This window comes from Nyctibius grandis, chromosome 27 (assembly GCF_013368605.1).
Source record: "Nyctibius grandis isolate bNycGra1 chromosome 27, bNycGra1.pri, whole genome shotgun sequence".
NCBI lineage: Eukaryota > Metazoa > Chordata > Aves > Nyctibiiformes > Nyctibiidae > Nyctibius > Nyctibius grandis.
The window spans coordinates 4,102,232-4,121,700 of record NC_090684.1 but is presented as its reverse complement, the minus strand read 5'-3'; the positions used below and the strand labels follow the sequence as shown (position 1 = coordinate 4,121,700).

At 46.8% G+C, this 19,469-nt stretch overlaps 1 protein-coding gene across 2 annotated transcripts in view; it reads right to left on the bottom strand.

Moving 5' to 3' along the window:
- ANKS1A (ankyrin repeat and sterile alpha motif domain containing 1A) overlaps positions 1-19,469 on the bottom strand; it is a 77,397-nt gene that overhangs the window by 33,438 nt on the left and 24,490 nt on the right. For both annotated transcript variants that reach the window (XM_068419393.1, XM_068419394.1), the window contains exon 10: positions 4,589-4,655. In XM_068419393.1, coding sequence (XP_068275494.1) covers positions 4,589-4,655 — 67 coding nt within the window. The remainder of the gene's footprint in view (positions 1-4,588; positions 4,656-19,469) is intronic.

Here is a 19,469-nt window from a genome sequence, read left to right as displayed (position 1 = left end):
GAGGATCAAACTTGGCCAAGAAAGAGATTCTAGCTCCAAATTCTATAAAGATGCCAGGATGCATCTAATTATCTTATCATCCAGGGGCTTCAGAAGTTCAGTGTGCTCGTCCATAACACCAGGGCAAGGTACAGAAGTTTTGTTACTCTGTTTTACAGAGGGAAGCTTGATGGTACAGAAACCAGCTATCTGCCCAAATTTGTACGGGAAGCCTGGGGCATGGGACCTGAAACCAAGCGTCTCGGGGCCTGGGCTTGCTCCAGCATGAGTCCAAGGGTCCCTGCTCCCCTAGACCCGAGTCAGTTGTATGCAATAATTGCTTGTATAGACTCCAAACATACTTATCTCCAAGTAACTGCCAAGCGAGGCATCTCACCTTTCCAGTCAAATTAGGGATTCCAGACACCAAACTAGTCAGGAGCCCCAGTATCCTCAAAGCCCACCCGTTTTTGAGGATGTGAGAGCATTTGGAAAGTTCCCTGCAGTTTCCTGAACATTTGTGATGTGATCTGAAGCGTTACAACAGTCCCAGCAAAGTCCTGAGGAGCAGAAGCTAAACGCTGCTAGAAAACAACAACGTCAGGGCACACACAGCCCAGGAGAGCCTTCACCCTCGCAGCAAGGGGCTGGCAAAGCACTGCCCGCTCACTGAGAAGGAAGGAGAAACAGGGGACACGTACAGCAGCTGGTCTGTGTACGAGGGATCCCAAACCGAGCGTCACACAGCAGAGCCCGTAGGAAAACACCCGAGTTAAGGACAAGGCAGCTCCTGGGTCCGCCTGTTTCCAGGGACCGGTGTCCATTTTGCTGAAAACTCCCTGCACACTGGCAGCTTTTGCTGAAGGCCTGGCTCCTCCTCTCCCCTCCATGTTAGACCTCTTCACTAACGATATCGATCCATCACGCCCGCTGCTACAGCCACGGACCGGCTCGGGGAGGGGGGGGCTCGTCACAAAGCGGGATGCTGAACAGTTGCCGTTGCGTTAGACCAACAACCACACACCGCTTCACAGCCCGCTGCAAAGGCGTCTGACCCCAGAAAACACAAGCCCTAATCAGTATGTAGTATCTAGGGCAGGCAGAGGTTAAACTCCCATGGGGAACGCACAGCGGATTCCTCCTCACCAAAGCAAAAATCCAAGTGACAAACGGATATGAGATAAGCTTTATTATGGCAAGCGTGAGCTGCGTGTGCGGATACACATTAGCATCTCATCAAGAGGAGACGCTGCCCACCCGGAGCAGTTCAGATGCAGCAGTTTGGAGGTGAAGGATTTAAAAGGACAGAATCCCCCGCGGTGGCAGCTCTCCAGCATCCTCCATCACCCTGCAGTAAAGGCAAACAAGCTCTCGAGTTCTGCGTTGGTTTTTGGCTCCTGATCTAAAGGCAGAGAAGGGAATTCATGCTTAAAGTACAGGGGGGAAGCACCTCTCCTGCCAGCAGCCGTGTTTAGTGGATATTGATACCGATAGGAACACCCAGAAAAAGCCTAGTGTCACCCAAGTTTTCACATCCAAAGGGCACGTCCACCACGATACCCACGCTGACCTGCAACCGGCATCACCCCAGTCCTGCTCCCAGCACAGCCACTGCCCTAACAGAAGTGGCCGGGGAGGATGATCCTCCCCCCGAGAAATCCAAGCAGCATCGGGAGAAGGTTGTGTCCCCGAACAAGCAGGACCATTCCCAGCTATTGGGACGGTGGCTCTTGGTGTGCCAGGAAGTATCCCAGAGGACAGCACTGCCACAGCTGAACTGGTCTCACCATCAGAAAGCATCTCCGATGACAAGAATTTCAAGATGTAGATTTTCTAAAACCCTTGAGCAGTACATGATATTTGGGCACCTTCAGTCCCCAGACAGCAGAGTTCATCGCCATCCATTTAATCAAGCTCTGTACGCTGCGCCTCACTACAAACAGCTCCCTTTCAAAAGGCACCATTAAAGCCAAGCAATTATCTCCTCCTTTGAAGGCCACAGACTCTGCTCCATACAAGAGACAATACTCCCGAGGACCCACAGCTCTGCCTGCAGCAGCAGAGAGGGCAGGTTCCTTAACAAACTGCTGATTTCCAGAGCGAAGCTGCATCCCTGGAAGAGAAGAATTAAAATAAACCTCCCGAGCAGCTCGGAAATGTAGAAGAGTTGAGACAGTTGGCTGCGAAAGGGGTAGGTTATTTCCCCACTCTGCAGACAGAGTGGACACACATCTAGGGGCATTTGCACCGATATCAAAGCATCCTTCCTCTATTAGTTCCACCTCCCCTTCACATCTACCTTCCTCAAAAGAAGGAACAGAAAGTACAGGGAAAAAGTACATGGCAAAACGATCCTGTTTGATAGTGCAGAGCCAAGGTTAGGTCACTGCAGGAGCAACAGAGGGAGATTTTTAACTGAGACTTGGTTCTGGCTCTGCTGCTCCAGTCCCAAACACAAACTCGGCACAGGGTTTGTTATTCCCCACTCTCCAGCCACCTCTACTTACAACATTCATGGCAACAAGAGTGTTTTAACTCAGGATCGTCCCCCGTTGCTCTGATGCTGCATTGCGGAGATAAGAGTTATAATAGTTGCAAACATGGCTGGAGGAGGACGTTGCTCTGGTTGAGGAAAATCAATGCACTAAATGACACCACGATTCCTTCTTCACCTTGTTTTATGGAAATTAGAAACAGCAAAGACAAAACGCACAACTACATCATCTCACTCACTATAAAGTTCTATTATAAAATTAATAAAACTACACGCTTCAAGGTCACAGAAATATGTAGGTGAAATATATAGAGAAAAGAAATTGTGATGAGTTTTATCTGATGTGAATCAACAATAGGGCACCTAGAGTTTTACAGGTGGGAAGCTGGAGAAGAAAGGTTAAAATATTCTGGCAAACACATTCTGGGCTGCAGAAAAACAGTAGCTTTGCTGGAAAATTGCTGCAACACTCCAGCTCCTCCAGATGGTTTTGGAGGCTGGGTGGCAGAAGCAGCCCTTTATGCCTTATTCTATTGCAACCAAACTAAAACCTGGCCCTTGGTAAGCTCCAGACTGTCTGAGCAGGACCCTTCGCCCCACGCAGGCTTTGCTCAAGCGTTCCTGGTCCTCAGGAAATGTTCCTTTACTGTGAAACACAAACAGCCTCTGAAGGACACCTTCTCACACAACTCAACGTACACTGAACCCCACCGTGCCTCACCGGCAGCCAGCACCTCTGAGCCCACAATTGCCCAGAGGCAAACTGCAGAGCAGGTTGATTTCCAAACGTGCCCAGCAGTGAACACGCAGCCGGGATGGGTGAATTCCCATGGAGATAACATGGATATCTGATATCTTGGCTATAGTCACTCTGATGTACAATTCTAAATACAAAATTGCCACCCTGTCCTCCCAGGGCTGAAAGGATTTTGTGAGCCTTAAGGAATGAAATACTAGAATGTGGAGGGCTACAGAGAGGTTCTGCTCATTTCCAAAGGGACAGACCCACACTTACTTAAAGAAAAAAGCCAGGAAAAAGAGCATCTCACTACTGCATCATGAAACAAAAGCAAGATTGTTGTGGAGATTGTGAGACCAGCCAGAAGACAAATACGCAGCAGCTCCGTTTCAGACTGACTGCATAAAGAAAATTTTGTTGCTATCCACCAGAGAAGAAGAGAAACTGGAGACAAACATATTCTGAAAGGCAGGAGGGAACTGCAAGCAATCAGTTCGACCTTCTCAGAGGCTATGTCGAGAACAACAGTAATTGTAGGAGCCAGGAGATCAGTAGAACTTTCTATCCCTGGGATGCTGGCGGGAGTCCTTACACCATCCTTCAGCTGCAAATTACATTTTTTTTGTATTTGCAGAAAACCTGATCTTCCTCCTACACACTGAGCAAAGATGGGTTGTGAAGTTTTAAGTACCAGAACACAGTGGTTAGTGGGCTGTGTCAGCAGGGGCAATGAGCCAGCTACTCCGGAGCTGATTTTACCGCCGCAAGCTTGCAGGAGAGCGCGAGGAGTGTCCCAGAGCACTCACAGAAGCCAGCAACTCTCATCCCCACCTAAAGGGAAGGACTATAAGGGGTCACTCCAGGTATCAGAAGCCACCCATAAGAACTCCACAATTCTCAGCAATAAGCCTTTGTTTAAAGCTATTCAAAGATGCAAAACATCCCCTGAAAATTCACCATATCCTAAGCAGTAATACTAAGCCCCCAAATTTATAAACAGGCAGTTTTGACAAGAAACAAGAACCCCTACACACACAGGGTGAGTATTAATGGACACTGCAGTAACCAGGGTCCCCCCCTTTCCCATCAGTACCAGCTGCAATGCTCTTCACCCAGCCCATCTCCCCCAGGCGCCCACTGGGAGGGCAGGACAGCTGCGTTATACAAAATTAAATCTATCTACCTAGGGGAGTATTGAATTGACATTGCTGGTACCAGTACTGAGCTGGGAAGCCCAGGTCTGCTCCTTCTGTGCCAGAGCCTGCCTTGCCCTTCTGGGAGCCAAAGCAGGTTAAAAAGCTCCGCACGCAGGAGCCAGCAGCTCGTTTTTGTACAGAGCACAACCAAGACGGACACACACAAGTTGGGTACGCTACCTGAGATCCTCTGCTGCTCCTGGGAAAAGTCAATGCCTTCACCGATGGAACTCATGATTTTCTCAATCTGAAAAGAAAAAAGAAACACAGGCTGCATTATTCATAAAGCCTGAGGAAAAGTTAAAGGCAGCCCCGGGATTTCAACTGCCACGTGTCTGCCGAAGAAATCCAGGAAAGGATGTTAAGATACCTCTGGCCCAGAGGAGGTACCCTTAACACCTTGCCTGGAAAAGTCTTCGTAAGGATGGATGGCTTCAGAAGGGATGCGGAGAGGTTGGGACTCCACAGAGCCTTCCCTTCCACAACTTGCCAGCGCCTGAAAACAAACAGCTCCAACAAAACCATCCCTTTGGAGCATAAAAGTAGGAAGAAGGAAAGGAGCCCCCAACTCCTCAGCTCACCCTCTACAAACATGCAGCCCCACCTTCACCAGCAGCAAAGCCTCAGAAATGCGGTTCACTAACTCTTTCACAGCATGCAGAAAGTAAACGTGGCTTCACCTCAGTCTGGGCTTTGTTGGGTATTTTTGGTTTGGTTAGTTTGGTGGTTTTTTTAAACCATCACATTTCCCAATCCTGTGCACGGACACTGAGCTCCTCACCACTTCCACCCAGAGCAGAGATGCTTAGAAAGAGTTTGAAAATAGATCCAGTTTTCAAAAGCAGCAACATCACAGGGGCAAATGCCTTAACTACCCAGGAGAGGGAGCTAAAGACAATTTCATCCCCTGATTTAAGCGATTCACAGTCAACAGCTCAAGGCAAACCTCATGCAATTAAAAAAAAAAAGGTAAAAACTACTGCCTGAGATGGTGTCTGTTCAAGTCCACTTAAGAGTTGCACAGAAATGACTGCATTTGCCACAAAAAAAAAAAAAATACAAGTTGTAATTTTCATACAACCTACAGGATACTTTCTTACATGAGAATAGAAACTCTTCAAAAACAATCCTTGAGCAGAATTTGTAAGTTGAGGCTTTCTAATGCAATGCTACAGAGGGAAAGCTGACAGTGACAATTACGAGGTTAATTCTGTTAAGATGAAAGACCCCATAAATTGCCCCTCAGTTAGTCAGTTCTCAGAATTTTCAACAACCTAAAGCACTAAAGCCCATTATTTTCCTAAGAGCAATGAGACACTTAAGAGGCTCAGGTCTTGTTGCTTACCCCAGACTTCAACAACCAAGCAGAAAATAAAAATAATGATTAAAAAAAGCCTCCAGTGAGAGATTCCTGAACAGAAATCACCCAAGAAAATACTCCTGCGAGGCACTTCAGAGGAGCTGCTGCTGAATGCAACACTGAGACATTGACCGGCAAGAGAGTGGGGGGGAAAAAACTTCAACTCTTACACAACTTTTTTTTTTTTCCTGGTCTTTTAAGGATAGATTTGGGGAAGGAGTCCAAGTTTTCTTGACCTCATCGCCCTTTGCACTGCCGGCATCCCAGCGCGATGCTTTGCTCGGTGCAGCTGCACGAGCTCCCAAAACTGCCCGGCCGGCGAGGGGGGCTCCTGGAAACGCTGCGGGGAGTCAGGAGCTCAATTGCCATTCAAAATTAATGACAGCTTGAAGCTCAGCTCCACCAGGGAGGGGATTTTTTTGGTGAAACAACAAAAAAAAAAAAAGTCTTTTTTGGCTCCTGCCAAGTCAGATCTCCAATAAAGTCCTTCCTGTTGGTGGGGAGCAGACAGGCAGTGCATTTGTAGCGTTAAATCTCACCAGGGAGAAGGCATTAATGTGATCTATGGAAGAGTCATTGAAGGATGTGGATCCTCTGCCCCTAGAAAATGATGAGGATGAGCACTTCTCCTGGGCTTGAAATATAGTTAATGCTAGCTTACTGTGAGCTTTAAAGCCACCCTGGGAAAAAAAAAAAAATCAGAATTGAAAATTCAAACATGTATGGGAGAAAAGTGAAGTGTGTTGTAAAAAGAGGTTTCAGTTCAAGGAAGGGTTTTGAAGCAGCTGTCAGCATGCTGCCCTGCAGTACACGAGGCAGAGGGTTCATCGCTCTTGTGCCCCTGGCCACAACCAGAACTCAAAGGTGACCTTTGCTAAAACAGCTGGGAGGTACCGGACCCCAACGCCGGCCAGATGCCATGAAACGCTAACCCAAGGGTTAACAGGGCTGCTAACAGGGTGATCAGATAGATCCCTGTTTCACAGGAGGGTAAAAATGACAAAGGAGAATTGATACGATAGCCTGGGAGATGAAAGCTTTTCCTTACAGAAGACAAGTCATTCAGAACTTTAATCAAAAACTGCAAGCTGTCTGTACAAGAAATGGGATTTTGTGTTTTCAGCTCAAGTTTAAAAGGATGCACTAAAAAAGGATGAGGCCACATAAAAGGCAAAAATATCCTGATTTCAAGTGGACAGAAGCAGCCCTTAAATGACACCCATCAAACACAGACAGGGTGGTTCATTTTGCAACTGCTCCCATCACCAGCCTTTGCTTTAGATAAAAATTACACAGTCAGTCATCGTGTCATCTGATCTTGCTATTTACACACACTGAGCAAGGAAGCCCCAGAAACACAGCTCTGGGAACTGCCAGAAAGAGTTGGGGTTTTTTTGTCAGCTCTTGTGTGAATCAGCAGCTCTGCAGCATCAGCAACAGCAGTGTGGGATCAGCTAAACTGGAACCAGTTAAGAGGAAAAAAATCTGAATTTAAAGTCTGCCTTGTGATGTTAAGCTTTAATTCTACCCCAATGACGCCTTTTAACTGTTTCCCTCTGTTGGAGGCGTTTGTGACAGTCACCTCCACCCCATCAGCCCCGCTCCTCTCCACGGGCTCGGTTTTAAAGAGCTTTTCCATTTCTTGTTAGTTGTGATGGAGCCTGGAGGATGCACGAGCGATGCAGCAGCTTCTCCTCAAGCCTGTAGACAATGTGAAATATCTGAAAAGTATTAATTGCCTCCTCTTTCCCAGCAGAGGTTAATGACTGGAACCCAGAGGTAACCTAGGTCTCACGATGCACATTTTTGCCAGTCACCATTTCGGCAAGAACCACCTGCTTTAGCTGCTTTTGCCCCTCCGAAGCAGCAAATGCTCCCCAGCAAAGCCTTGAAATTTCATGGTGCCCTTATGTATCATCAGTACATAAAGGTCAGGAAAGACTGGAGGGAAATCTAGGGATAGTCTTTTTGTCTAAAAGACGTTTACTTCAGCGGATCTGGAAGCCTGGGAGGTTCTTGAGTCTCGTGGGATCATTGGGAGCAAGAATCACTTGGTTCCAGCCAGGCTTTTCCTACAACCAGTCACCAAGAGGAGGGGGGGGGGGAAATAGGTGGGGAGGGAGGGAAGAGAGGAGGTGAGGAGAAAAGCGTGTTTGTTTAAGCAGCCCCAGCTCCCTCCGCCTGTCTCCCAGCAACAGAGGCAAAGCGCTTCGCAGATCTCTTACGCTGTGCCGGGACCCAGCTCTGGAGACGTGCGGGGACTGCTGCCGGCGCCGCTGGGGAAGGCAAAGAGCACAAGAGCATGTTTCCGTGGCAGATTCAAACCCCACATTTGCAGCCCCTCTTCGGACAGAGCTACGACTCTGAACGCTATTTGGCAAGAGCCAGGTAAGCTCCCTCCCCTCAGATGCTCATTACAAAAAAAATCCCATTTATTTCCCAGCATTTTTGCATCGTTTCGCCCTCCCCCACCACACTCCATGCTTGGATGCCCTCTTCCACCCTTACCCACTTGCAGTTTTGCTCTTTCACAATGCGGGATGAAGGACAAGAGAAAGTTTTAACTTGATTTTAAGAAAGGGCAGCTCCTCTGCTGTGTTCCTCGCTGGGAAGGAGCAATGCCTACTGCGGTACCATGGCCCTGGAGAGGATGGTGGAGGATAAAAGGACTCTCCCCCCATCTTTTCACTTCCTCTAAATGTAGAGTTTTCAAGAAACAACTTCTCCCCCATGCATGGAGGTAACAGGTGCTCAAAAGCTGCAGACAAGAGGACAACGGGACTCCAGATCACAACCCGCTCTGCTCTCAGCGGACTGGAGGAGTTCCCCTGCCCAGGGCACGTCGCCACAGTCTGACACCATGAAAAACTCGCTTCCTTCCCTGCATCCCTTTTCCATAGCTGGATTCAAACTGCAAATTAACTCTGAGTCCCAGGCCAAGGCCACTTGTTTCCATCGCAGTGCCCTCTCCTAATACGAGAGGGACTTGATGCTTTTCAGGTTCAGAGTCCAGCACTGACAGCTCTGGAGTTAAAACACAGCGGTGAGGACTTGCAGGTGCTTCTTCAGCACTAAAACACCCCCAGACTTTTCCTCAAAAGCAGGGACTTGCCTTGCGCTATATAAAACTGAACGGTAATGAAATAATCACATGGCAAAGGATTACCTTTCACACCCCTCCTTTGCTAAACATCGGTTTGATCCGGAGGCGGTCACGGTCACGCACAAAACTATTCCAGTTAATGCAAAGGGAAATCCTGCCTCATGCCCTCGGCTCTCCACGAAAAGAAAACACTCTCCCAAGTCACACACCAACTCAAACGCTGGTTTGTTGCTGATCATAGTGATTTAACTGTTAAGATGTCACAAAGACAAGAATACAGGGGAAGGACACAAACTTAAAGAGGGGATGAACGCTTTAAAGCATCCCTGTCCTCCGCAACCGGTCCTCAGCTGCGCTCTACGGCACTAAGATGGGGCTGGAGGAGAAGAAACCTTGAAAACAGCCTACGCTACAGTCTTTTAGGCTGCTCTTTTCCAGTGGTTAATTATTAAAATACAAAAATACCATGTTTAAATATAGCGCTGCAGTTCAGACTCAGTTGTAGCCTGAAAACTCAGTTCTGATTTGTTTTGGCTTAACGTGTTTTTTTCCACTGAAGCACCAAGAATCTGTCTCTGAACAGGTTGTGGGGTGGGTTTGGAGTGGGGTTTTGGGGTTTTTTTTTTACATCCACAGAAATAAAACCACAAAATGCTTTTGCCTCCTAAATTAATACAACCATATCTGTAATTCTTAATCTAGAGGGGTAGCTGGCCCCATGCTATACAACTATTTTGGCCAACGAGCCCCAAAACCCTACCAGGAAAGGAGACAAACTATTGCAGAGCTGAAATACTTTGGGAGAAGGAAAGGCTGCAAGGATGGGAGAGTGCCCTTCATTAAACCCAAACCAAGGGATGTGATGGGATGGAGTTGCAGAGTGGTTACTGGGGTTGAAGCACACTGATTTATTTTCACATTTGCCTACATTTTGCTGAAAAATAAAAATACCCTGAAAAAAGGAGCTGGGTGCGGCTGAGAGTCATCCCAGGGAAGTGGTAAGCACTTCCACGCAGGCAGGCAGCCACGAAAACATAGCAACTGGCAATTTACTCCAAAACAGAACTTTATCTTAAAACAAACTATCCCGAGCGACTGAGTTCTGATTAATGAAGAAAAAGGTATTTATTTGTAGAAGGCCAGTAAAAGCCAAGGCAGCTCGGAGGACACGCTGGATGCTGGGGTTTGTTCTGCTGGTGAGACAGAGGGACATTTCAACACCAGAATCCTGCAAAGTAATTCCCCACCTCACAGCGCTCACGGCAGAAGTACGAGCAGGATGGTGGTGTCAAAGAATCATTAGGGTTGCAAAAGACCTAAAAGATCATCAAGTCCAACCATTGAACCGTTCAACCGTGTCCATGTTAATCTCTCCATTTTTTCCCTCCCAGAGCCAACGCTGAAGCTCGGAGCCAGAGAATCCATTGAGAGAGACAAAGGACGATTAAACAAGTCCCGGGGTCTTTTATCACCAAAATAAAAGACAGCTTCGTTCAACGCGAGCTGTCTGCAGCAACTCATCTGCATGCAGGGAAAGGAGCTTCATTCAGAAAGCACAAAACTGAGCAGCACTCCATTAATGCGACACTCACCCAGGTCTGGGGGCATCTTTATGCTCCTGGAGCTTTCTGGAAGAGGCTTAGGAAAACCTCACCTATGGCTGAAAAGCCCTTACATTTACCATCAATATAAATGGAGAAGGTTTGTGCTCAGTCTCTGCATGCAGCATCAGTGATTCCCAAGGACACAGCAAGGTTGTCCTGGGAGAAGGAAAAAAAATATATATATATATATACATAGGCATGCCAGTATGTGGATGACCAGATATTTCTGAGAGCTACAGCTCTCCTTCCCCAGACGGTTTATAAGCAGGGTTTCCCCCTCTCTCCATCCCCTCCAAGAACAAGAGGTGATCAGAGCATCCAGCTGCTTTGGACAATGATGGGCATCGCTGTTCTGCACCCCCGCAGGCATCACACCCCCATCCCCAACCACGCTCCAGGCTCTGAGCCCCACAAAACAGCTTTGTTTAGAGTAAATTCATGCTGCTTCGCTTCGAAATTAAGAAGGGCAACCAGAAGGGTAGGTTTGTGTATGTTAATGAGGAGGCTGGAAGTGCGCCTAAGACACCAGCCTGTGTCAGCCAACCTTTCCAGCTCCTCCCTCATGGAGCTTATTTCTGAGAAGCCACATATTACCATTAAAATCCAGATATGCCTTGATATACAAAGGAGAGCCCCTTTGATGCTTTTGTGCTGGAAAAAACAGCTTTTGGAGTTAACTTGGGGGCACTGAAGAAAAACTCCAATGAAGTGTTTTCCCCTTAAATCACTCTAACAACTTCAGGCTTGTTACATCAGGTACGAACAGAATGAGACGCAGAGATTGCTTTATTCTACTGCTCTTCACAGCCTCCTCACCGCTGCATCAGCCCCCGATACCTGCGTGGCTTGAATATGGAACTACGTGTTATCTACAGGTGATTTAGAGCTGAAGGTGTGTCTGTGCACATGCACATACATACAGACACACATATGTAACTAGCATGTTGCCTCTAGGAACCAAACCAACAGAAAATGACTTTTCATTTACCTGGAGGTGCTTTCTGTGGTTCAGCAGTTCACCCAAAGGTGACAGCAGCATCCCCATCTCTGCGACACGGGGGGACTTGTCAGCTCGTGCCATCACCAAGAGCATTAGGGGACAGTGTAACAGGGTTTCTCCTCAAAACCTCTCCCACCTGGTGCTTCCCAAGCTTACCTTCCCTTAGGGGACAATTTCTGGTACCACACACCATTGCCCACCTCTTTGAGCTCTGCACATAGCAAGGGAAAACCCTGCGTGGGGTCAATGCCTTCTGCTTCCTCTGTGGCCCCTTCCCAAATGGGCAGCTTAAAAACCACCAGTCCAGAAGCCTGGTCACAAGGAAGATAAGCTATAGGTCACCTGCACACGTGTCAAACAGAAACACTGAGCAATAAATTTATTCAGATAATTAAATAAAAACACACAGAAACAAACGGCACACTATCTACCATATGCACGGTATTAGTGCATTATAATGACACCCTGCAGCAGAACCATAATTAAGAATATATCAGGATTCCCATTATAAATCCTTATTATTAAGGGGTTCATAACCTATTGTACAAACTCGCCTGGGGCTAGAGCTTGGCAGACGAGATACCAGTTCCAGCAGCATATTTTATTCTTGAAAGCTACTTACAAAGTTGGGTTTAAAAGGTTATCAGTATTTTAAATTTCTGCAATTCCAAGTAAGTGTCAAGGGTTAAGACTTCATTATTTCTAAGCTTCTACAATGGAGGGATGGGGCAGATTTGGTTTAAAATTATAAAAAAAAAAAAAAAAATCCAGACAAGCTGCTTCTACGGTTTAAAAACCCCTTTGAGTACAACAAACACCCCCAAGGACAAAGCGACCGGCCTCACTACAGCCTAATGGGATAGCTCTAAAAAACAGGGGAGAAAAATAAGGGTGTATTAGGTCAACGATGCTGGGGAAGCACAGAACGCCTCCATCTGATGCTTCCATCTCGTACCAACACCACAGCAACAAACCCCAAACACAGCAAAGGTAAGATCAACCATAAGCCTGAAAAAGATGATCCCTCCTACACACAAAGCCTGACTCCCAAAATTCAACGTCCTCGTTAAAAGTTTGTGTCGGACAGTTACGAGGTGACTCCAGCTGAACACGAGATGCTGCTAGCTGTTTCCAACTGTTTTATGGATTTTCTACCAAACAAGAGCAAGTTATTTTGGGGTTGCTGGGAGGAAAAAGAAAGCAGAGCTATTTAAGCAAGATTTAGGATTTTCTTTTTTAATTGCTGACTAGTGAAATCATCTCTCAAGAGATGCTGTGTACGGACTGGAGGGGATGGAAGAGGTCAGCACAAGCAAATGACTCAAGTGGCAATTGCACAGTGGCGCTGAACACCAACAGCCTGCACAAGAGTGATGGACCGAATGAAAAAACAGGTTTAGCTAGCCTTGAGCATCTCAAAATTAACACACAATTTACACCATGAGTCCCATAAATGGCAATAATGCCCCTTAGGTGGCACTTCCATGTTTTCCAGGCTTCTCGGTGCAGTGGTCACCACACTGTCCCAACTCCTCCTGCTTCTCATTTCAAGTTTAGGAAAGACATGATGAAAAGACACCTCATCCAGCCTTCTCCAGCAGCCACACCGAAAGGAAATCCGCTACACTTGACATGCTGCTTCACATCTATTAGCTGCATCTCTAAGCACTTGCTGCTCTTCCAGCCCACAGCCCAGCAAAGCGAGGCACGGCAGGGTCACACACTGACCTTGCTGCGGCTTCGAGGCATTTTGCAGATTCACATTAATTGGCGTTTGACATGACAATAGCACAGATAACAATGAGGGGGCCAAAGCCAACAGAAAAGGCAGCTTTTCTAAAAGCCGACATGACACAGGCTCAAAACACCACCGTGATCAGGGCGCTCGCAGGCAGCGGGCAAGCCAAGATGCTGCTGTGTGCAGACGTTCATCTGGGAGATGATATAGCAAGTGCTGCTTTAATAAGCAATTAGGTCCTGCCTGCTTCCCCATTCACCCTGCTGATGAAAGACAAGTGATCTAAGGCATTTTCCCCAGAAAAGTCTGTGGTTAATGGATACCTGATATTACTGACTGATATTGCATCCCTGAAGGTAGAAGCAAGGCTGCTCAGCCCCAGCTGGGATATGTCCTCGGAGCAGAGGGATGGCTGGATGGCAGCATCCCCCAGCATCTCTGAAAGGGATGGAGTTGCAAATATTAAGAGCAGGAGAAGGATCTGGGTGAATACTTGCCGGCTCCTTAGCGCAAGTGTAGTCCTGGGAAATTTGGATCTGGGCCATGAATCTCATTTTGAGATTGGTGACAGCACATAAACCACTTCTGGTTTAGTTTATGATGTTCTCAACATCACCATCCCATAGAGCAGAAGCCTCATATTTCATCGCTCAATATATTCTGCGTACACAAAAGATACCAGCCTGTGTTATGAACTCAGCATAACAAATACCAAAGGCCTGGAAAATAAAATACTCAATTTATTAATTCAAACCTAAACTACAAAAGCAAGCCTGTTGTTTGAGGCACATTTCAACACTTGAACTTCAGAGTTCCTGTGCTATATCCTCCTCCAGCACCATGTGCTTTCCACACACGACGTGAGGACTCACTAAGTTGGTTATTTACTTCAAGACATTCTGCAACTATTCATTAGTGATAAAGGCACACGCATTTTCTGGCTTAATATGGTCTCTGAGAAACTCATTTGGATCAGCACCAGGGACTGTTGCTTCATACCACCCTCCAGTCTGTGTTTTTGTACAAATCCCAGAATTACAAATCTGAACACATACCAAAAGGAAAGGATCTTATGGTATAAATTTGTATTTCACAACCAGTGTGTGGTGGATCTGCAGAGTCAGAGCCCTCCAAATATCAATTTTTTTTTTTGACAAATACCCAGTAAAATTGGATGTTAACAAGTAAAATGGCCAAATGTGACAATGCATCTGCTCAAACCAGTGAAATGGCTGGACACTGGTTATTTTGAACTCACAATAAAAAAGGAAAAAAAAACCCTGAAGAATATCAAATCAATTAACTGTCTTCACAGCTACATTTTCATACTCTCACATCCTAACATACAAAGCCAAAAGTGATCTGTTAGGCTCTTGGTGCAAAGGTTGTCTCCAGGTTGCAGGATGCAACACAGCGTGGTGAAGTCCGCTTGGAGACATCGGATAGAGCTACAGAAAAGCTTTTTTTTTTTTTTTTAAAAATAAAAACTTCTGAAGTGCTGGAAGATGTGACATGAAGTGGAAAAGAACATAATGAAAGACTGAATTTAGTAAGGACGCTGAGGCCGGACATTTCTGTTCCTGAAAAAGACTCCTGAAAACGCTACCGATCACAAGATCGTTACATAACCAAAATACCCATCAGAGCATGAATAATTTACATAAAAATGAAAAGCTTCTGATTCAGAAATACTGAGTTAATACACTTGAGAAGTTAACAGAAACACATAGCAGCAGTGGACTGAAATTGTTGTATTATTCTAGTGCATGCTAATTTAGACCCACGTTCAGCCTGTAATTGGTCACCTAGAAATAGGAGGAGAAAGAAGTCATTGTGCATTTAGATCTGTATCAAGGGCATTTTCACAAATCCTTTTGAACACGGGGATGGAAGGTTTCTTCCACACTCCGGGTAGCTGATAAGCCGCTACATCTCATTGTATTTTGCAAACTTGCCTTAGGGAGAGCTGCCCTGGATACCTGTCTGGTGGCAGATGAATTGATAAAATTCAAAGAGCTGGCAAATATAATTCTTGTTATGTCTAAACCTTGCTGCTAAATACAGGAATAAAGCATGTTTGGTCTTTACATTTGTCTTTCAGACCAGAACACGAACCATTTTTACCTACAAAACTGGTAAATTATCTTAATTTGGCTTGGATTGGCCCAGTGTAGTGTTGGTTTATAATTTTCACAGGCTGGCCATTTGCAATAGAAACAAAGCAAACCTGTAAGGTAGAAACACAGAAGCTTTCACTTCAAAAAGTTAATCAGGATGGAGGAAATATTGCCACTGGGGGCAAAGGGAAAAAGGGTTTTGACACAAGGGATGATGTAAGAATTCCTGACCTTAGCACAGGAAAAACAAGAGGAAACGGTGGGATCTGGAGATAATAATCAGCCCAATAATTAAGTTGATTAAGATCCTGATGGACATGCTTGTTAGAAATCAGAACAAAAAGACTCACCACATTATTGCTTTTCCCCTAGACAAACAAAAAAATATATAAAACAATTCAAACAGGCAAAGGGAAAACTGGACTGAGAGCTTAGAGACAAGGCCCAGCTCTAGGCCGAGAAGCAGGCCAAGCACCCCTCGCTTGGAAAACAGGCTCTGCCTGGCCCCACAAGCCAAACCCAAGGCAAATGAAGCGTTAAGATTTCAACACCTGAACCAAAAGAATAAATTAAACATTTTAGGAGGCATACGCTGCTGGTGAGCAAGGAAGGAGCCCTGTGACCCGCACGGCAGGGATGTCCTTGAACCACGCAGGGCCCCGTGAGCCAGAGGTGTGATGCCCAGCCTGCGTGCAGGTGGTATGAATATGGAGAGGCTGAACAAATTGTTTTCTCAATCACGTTTCTCACTTGAAACACCAGTACTTTAATCTACGCCATGGGCCGTACGGGAGCCATTACCCGGCAGGTAAGCTGCGTGAGCTTGTCAGAACAAAACCCACTGAGCTTTTACAAGATGCAATTTCACCAGGCACAAAAATAGCAGCTCTCCCCCTGAATAACAAGGGAAATATTTGCATTTTCTTTCAACACCAGCTCTGAATTTCACCTTCTGGGTGTCGTTTTAAGGCAGCGGCAGGTTTTGCATCAAGAGCTTTCCTGAAAGTCGCACGTTTCAATGCAAATGTTCTTAATCCCCAACGGTAAGCATGTAATTAAGGCACTAATTCCACCAGGTACTCAAGCACCCAAGCAGTCCTGACAAGGTTAATGGAGCTCAAGTATTTAAAGCCACCCCATAGCACCCACAGCCTCTTAACTTGCTCCCCAGCTCTTCAAAACCTGGGATGGGAGGCACGACAGATGCGCCATTTACTCCTGGCATCCATCCTTAGGTAACATTAAGACCCTGAAAATGGATCAGCAACAGGTCGATCCACATCCACGGTTACTGCACGTGAGAAAGAATTCCTTCTGCGGCAATAGCGAAACGGGCAGCACCACTGCAATTATTCACAGGAGAGGATGGTTGTCCAGTGCCATAATTAGCTACAGAATATTCATTAATTCTTCAACTAATTCACTTGGGGGGAAAAAAAGCATCAAAGTGGTGGACTGTGCATCTCGTTTTTTCTAAAAAAAGCTAAAGTAAAATGCATGTTTTATTCAGTTCCCTAAGTTTCTTTTGAAGGAGTTTTAATCTCTTCCTAAAAGAGCTAAAGAGAGAAGACAAAGCAACTTCCCCATTTTGTGAAATTGATGCTGGAACCTCTGAGCCCAGCGTTCATTACAAATTCCGCATCAGAGCCGCTTACTTGATAGGAGACAGCTGGAAGTGGAGGATTAAGGGATGTCAGGAGCCAGGTCTGAGGCTAATTCTTACTAGCCTGCCTCATTCTTTGCCCCTGAACACTTGACAGATCATTTTTCTTACCAACACCCACAACCCAGAGGAGTAGCTAACTCAAACAGCACCATGCCTCAACTCCAGACATCTCTGCTCAGAGCACGGATGCAGATATGGGCTGGTGACATCAGACTGCACAGCTGCATCTCCTGGATCATCCACATATCAAGAACCAACACGCTGCAATCCTCAAAAAAACCCAAACCATCCCTCCCCTGGAGAGGGGTGTCCTGGCTGCACTGCTGCACAGGCAGGAGCGCGGGGTACAAAGAAGTGAACAATAGAGATACTTGCAGGAGCAGCAGTGCATCAGAAACCTATTATAAAGGCACCAAACGTAAATTCCTGAAGCCAACACGCTATCCAACAACTCCGCGTTTTGCCAAAGCCAAATGCCTCCTATTATCTTCCTCCTCTATAAATGAAGCCCGTTTATCTGCCATTAGCATTTAGGGGTTTTCACTTCGCCACCTCCCTTGGTCCTGTGAGAAGCAAGGCCACACGGGACGCGGCTTCCAAACACCCATAACATCGCTTCTATCAACCTGACAGCATCTAAGGGACAGAGAGCACTTGCCACAGCCCCACTTCTCAAGCCAGCGCAGTTTTTAGAGGACTTAGTGCCACGGTCTAGTTGACACAGTGGTGTTAGGTCAAAGGTTGGACTCTACGATCCCAGAGGTCTCTTCCAACCTGATTGATTCTGTGATTTTACACCATCCTCAAGCCCAGCCATCGTCCCTCCCTCGCTGCTCCCAGGAGATTACATCCCCGCTAATTACTCTCACTGTCAGGAAGCTGCTTCCCCAGCAGAGCTGTGGCAGCTCCGTGAATGATCCTGCTATTACTTCGTCTTGGTCAGGCTCTCTTCCTTAGCACAGACACGCTGATCTATCAAATGGACAAAAGGACCTGGAAAAAAAATGCAACAAAGCTGGGGCAGGGGGAGAAGGAACCATTTAACACCTAAACCTGGCCGAGAGCAATCAGATAGCACGGGCTCAGAATACAGCAAAGTTGTTGCATACCCCTCAGCCTTTGCTAAAAGCTTACTATTCACATTACACATGTTGCCTTTCATCCGAAGGGACCTAGAATATCTTATCACCAAGAGAGCAACCAGTGCAGCCCGTCCTGGACCCCACGTTGTGGGTGGGAGGGTTTGCTGAGCCCACTCCAAGGGACTCCAGCACCATTTTGTGCGACACAAGGTTTGCCAGCCTACGGCATGAGCCCGGGCAGATGTGCAGGGCTGGAGCTCCTCTACGGAGGAGAAGGCAGAGCAGATGTGAGTTAATCCACCCCGGAAAGGGGGCTGGCAGCCGAGCCTGGTACCAAGAGCCCCCCTCCTCCTCCAGGAGTACAAACACAGTTTATTCTCCTATACAAAATTCATAGTGAGCTGCGACTGCCACGCGCTCATCTCCCGGTTGCTAAATATTTATGAGCCTATTACAAAAAAACAAATTTATCACTTTAGCCCTCAGCCAAGTTTGGAAGGATTCAAATATTTATGCTGACTGGGAGCTCTTCCCCCTGCTTGCTTCCTACTCAAGCTGGGGCATCGAGCATTTCTGGTCCTCACCCCTCTCCCTGGACAATACACTGCTCTTCGCTTTAATCATTTCTCTGCCTTGCTTGCAAAGAGTTTCTATCCGACAGCAGCTGAGGGGGATGCCACGTGTGTTCATGCTCCCATGAAGGAGCCGGTGGGTCAGGAGGCAAACGGGACACACACTGAACATCCTCTGCAGGATGGAGCACAAAGCAGCGCTGTCGGTATCTGTTATCCGGGCCAGGTCCTTGGAGCAGGGGAGCTGCAACTGGGAAGAGGGATGAGCTTTGCCAAGTGAATCATTTCTTCCCCATCCCACCCTTTTGGCAAAGCCAGCACCACCTTCCGCTTCCAACAAAGGGCATTGGCAGCGCTCGGCTGGGGAGGGGACGGGACCCTTCACTTCCAAGCTGCAGATTTTCCTGCTGTCCCCGGTCAGTGAGACCAGCCGAGCAGTCACCCATGGCCCAGAGCGACGCCAGCTCAGCCTCTGCCACGGATCCCATCTGTCTGTGGACATAAACAGGTCCCTCCCTGAGTCCCCAGGGCCTGAACAGACACACCTACTGCTGGCAAAATCCTCAGCTTGTTCGCTACAGCTGCGTGTTGCATAGAGCTGCACATGGATCACTTTCCTCCTCACTTGCCTGCATAAAGACTATTAAAATTAACAGAATAATGCACATAAATCTGCCATTGTTTCCCCTCAGTACAGAGGAAGAGCCAAATCACTGCTAACAGGGGCGGCTCAACAAGGTTTTATATTAGCCTGGTAAATTCAGAGGCTGCAAGTTGCATCTAATTCAGAGCAGCTGCATTATCCCATTCAGGGAACTA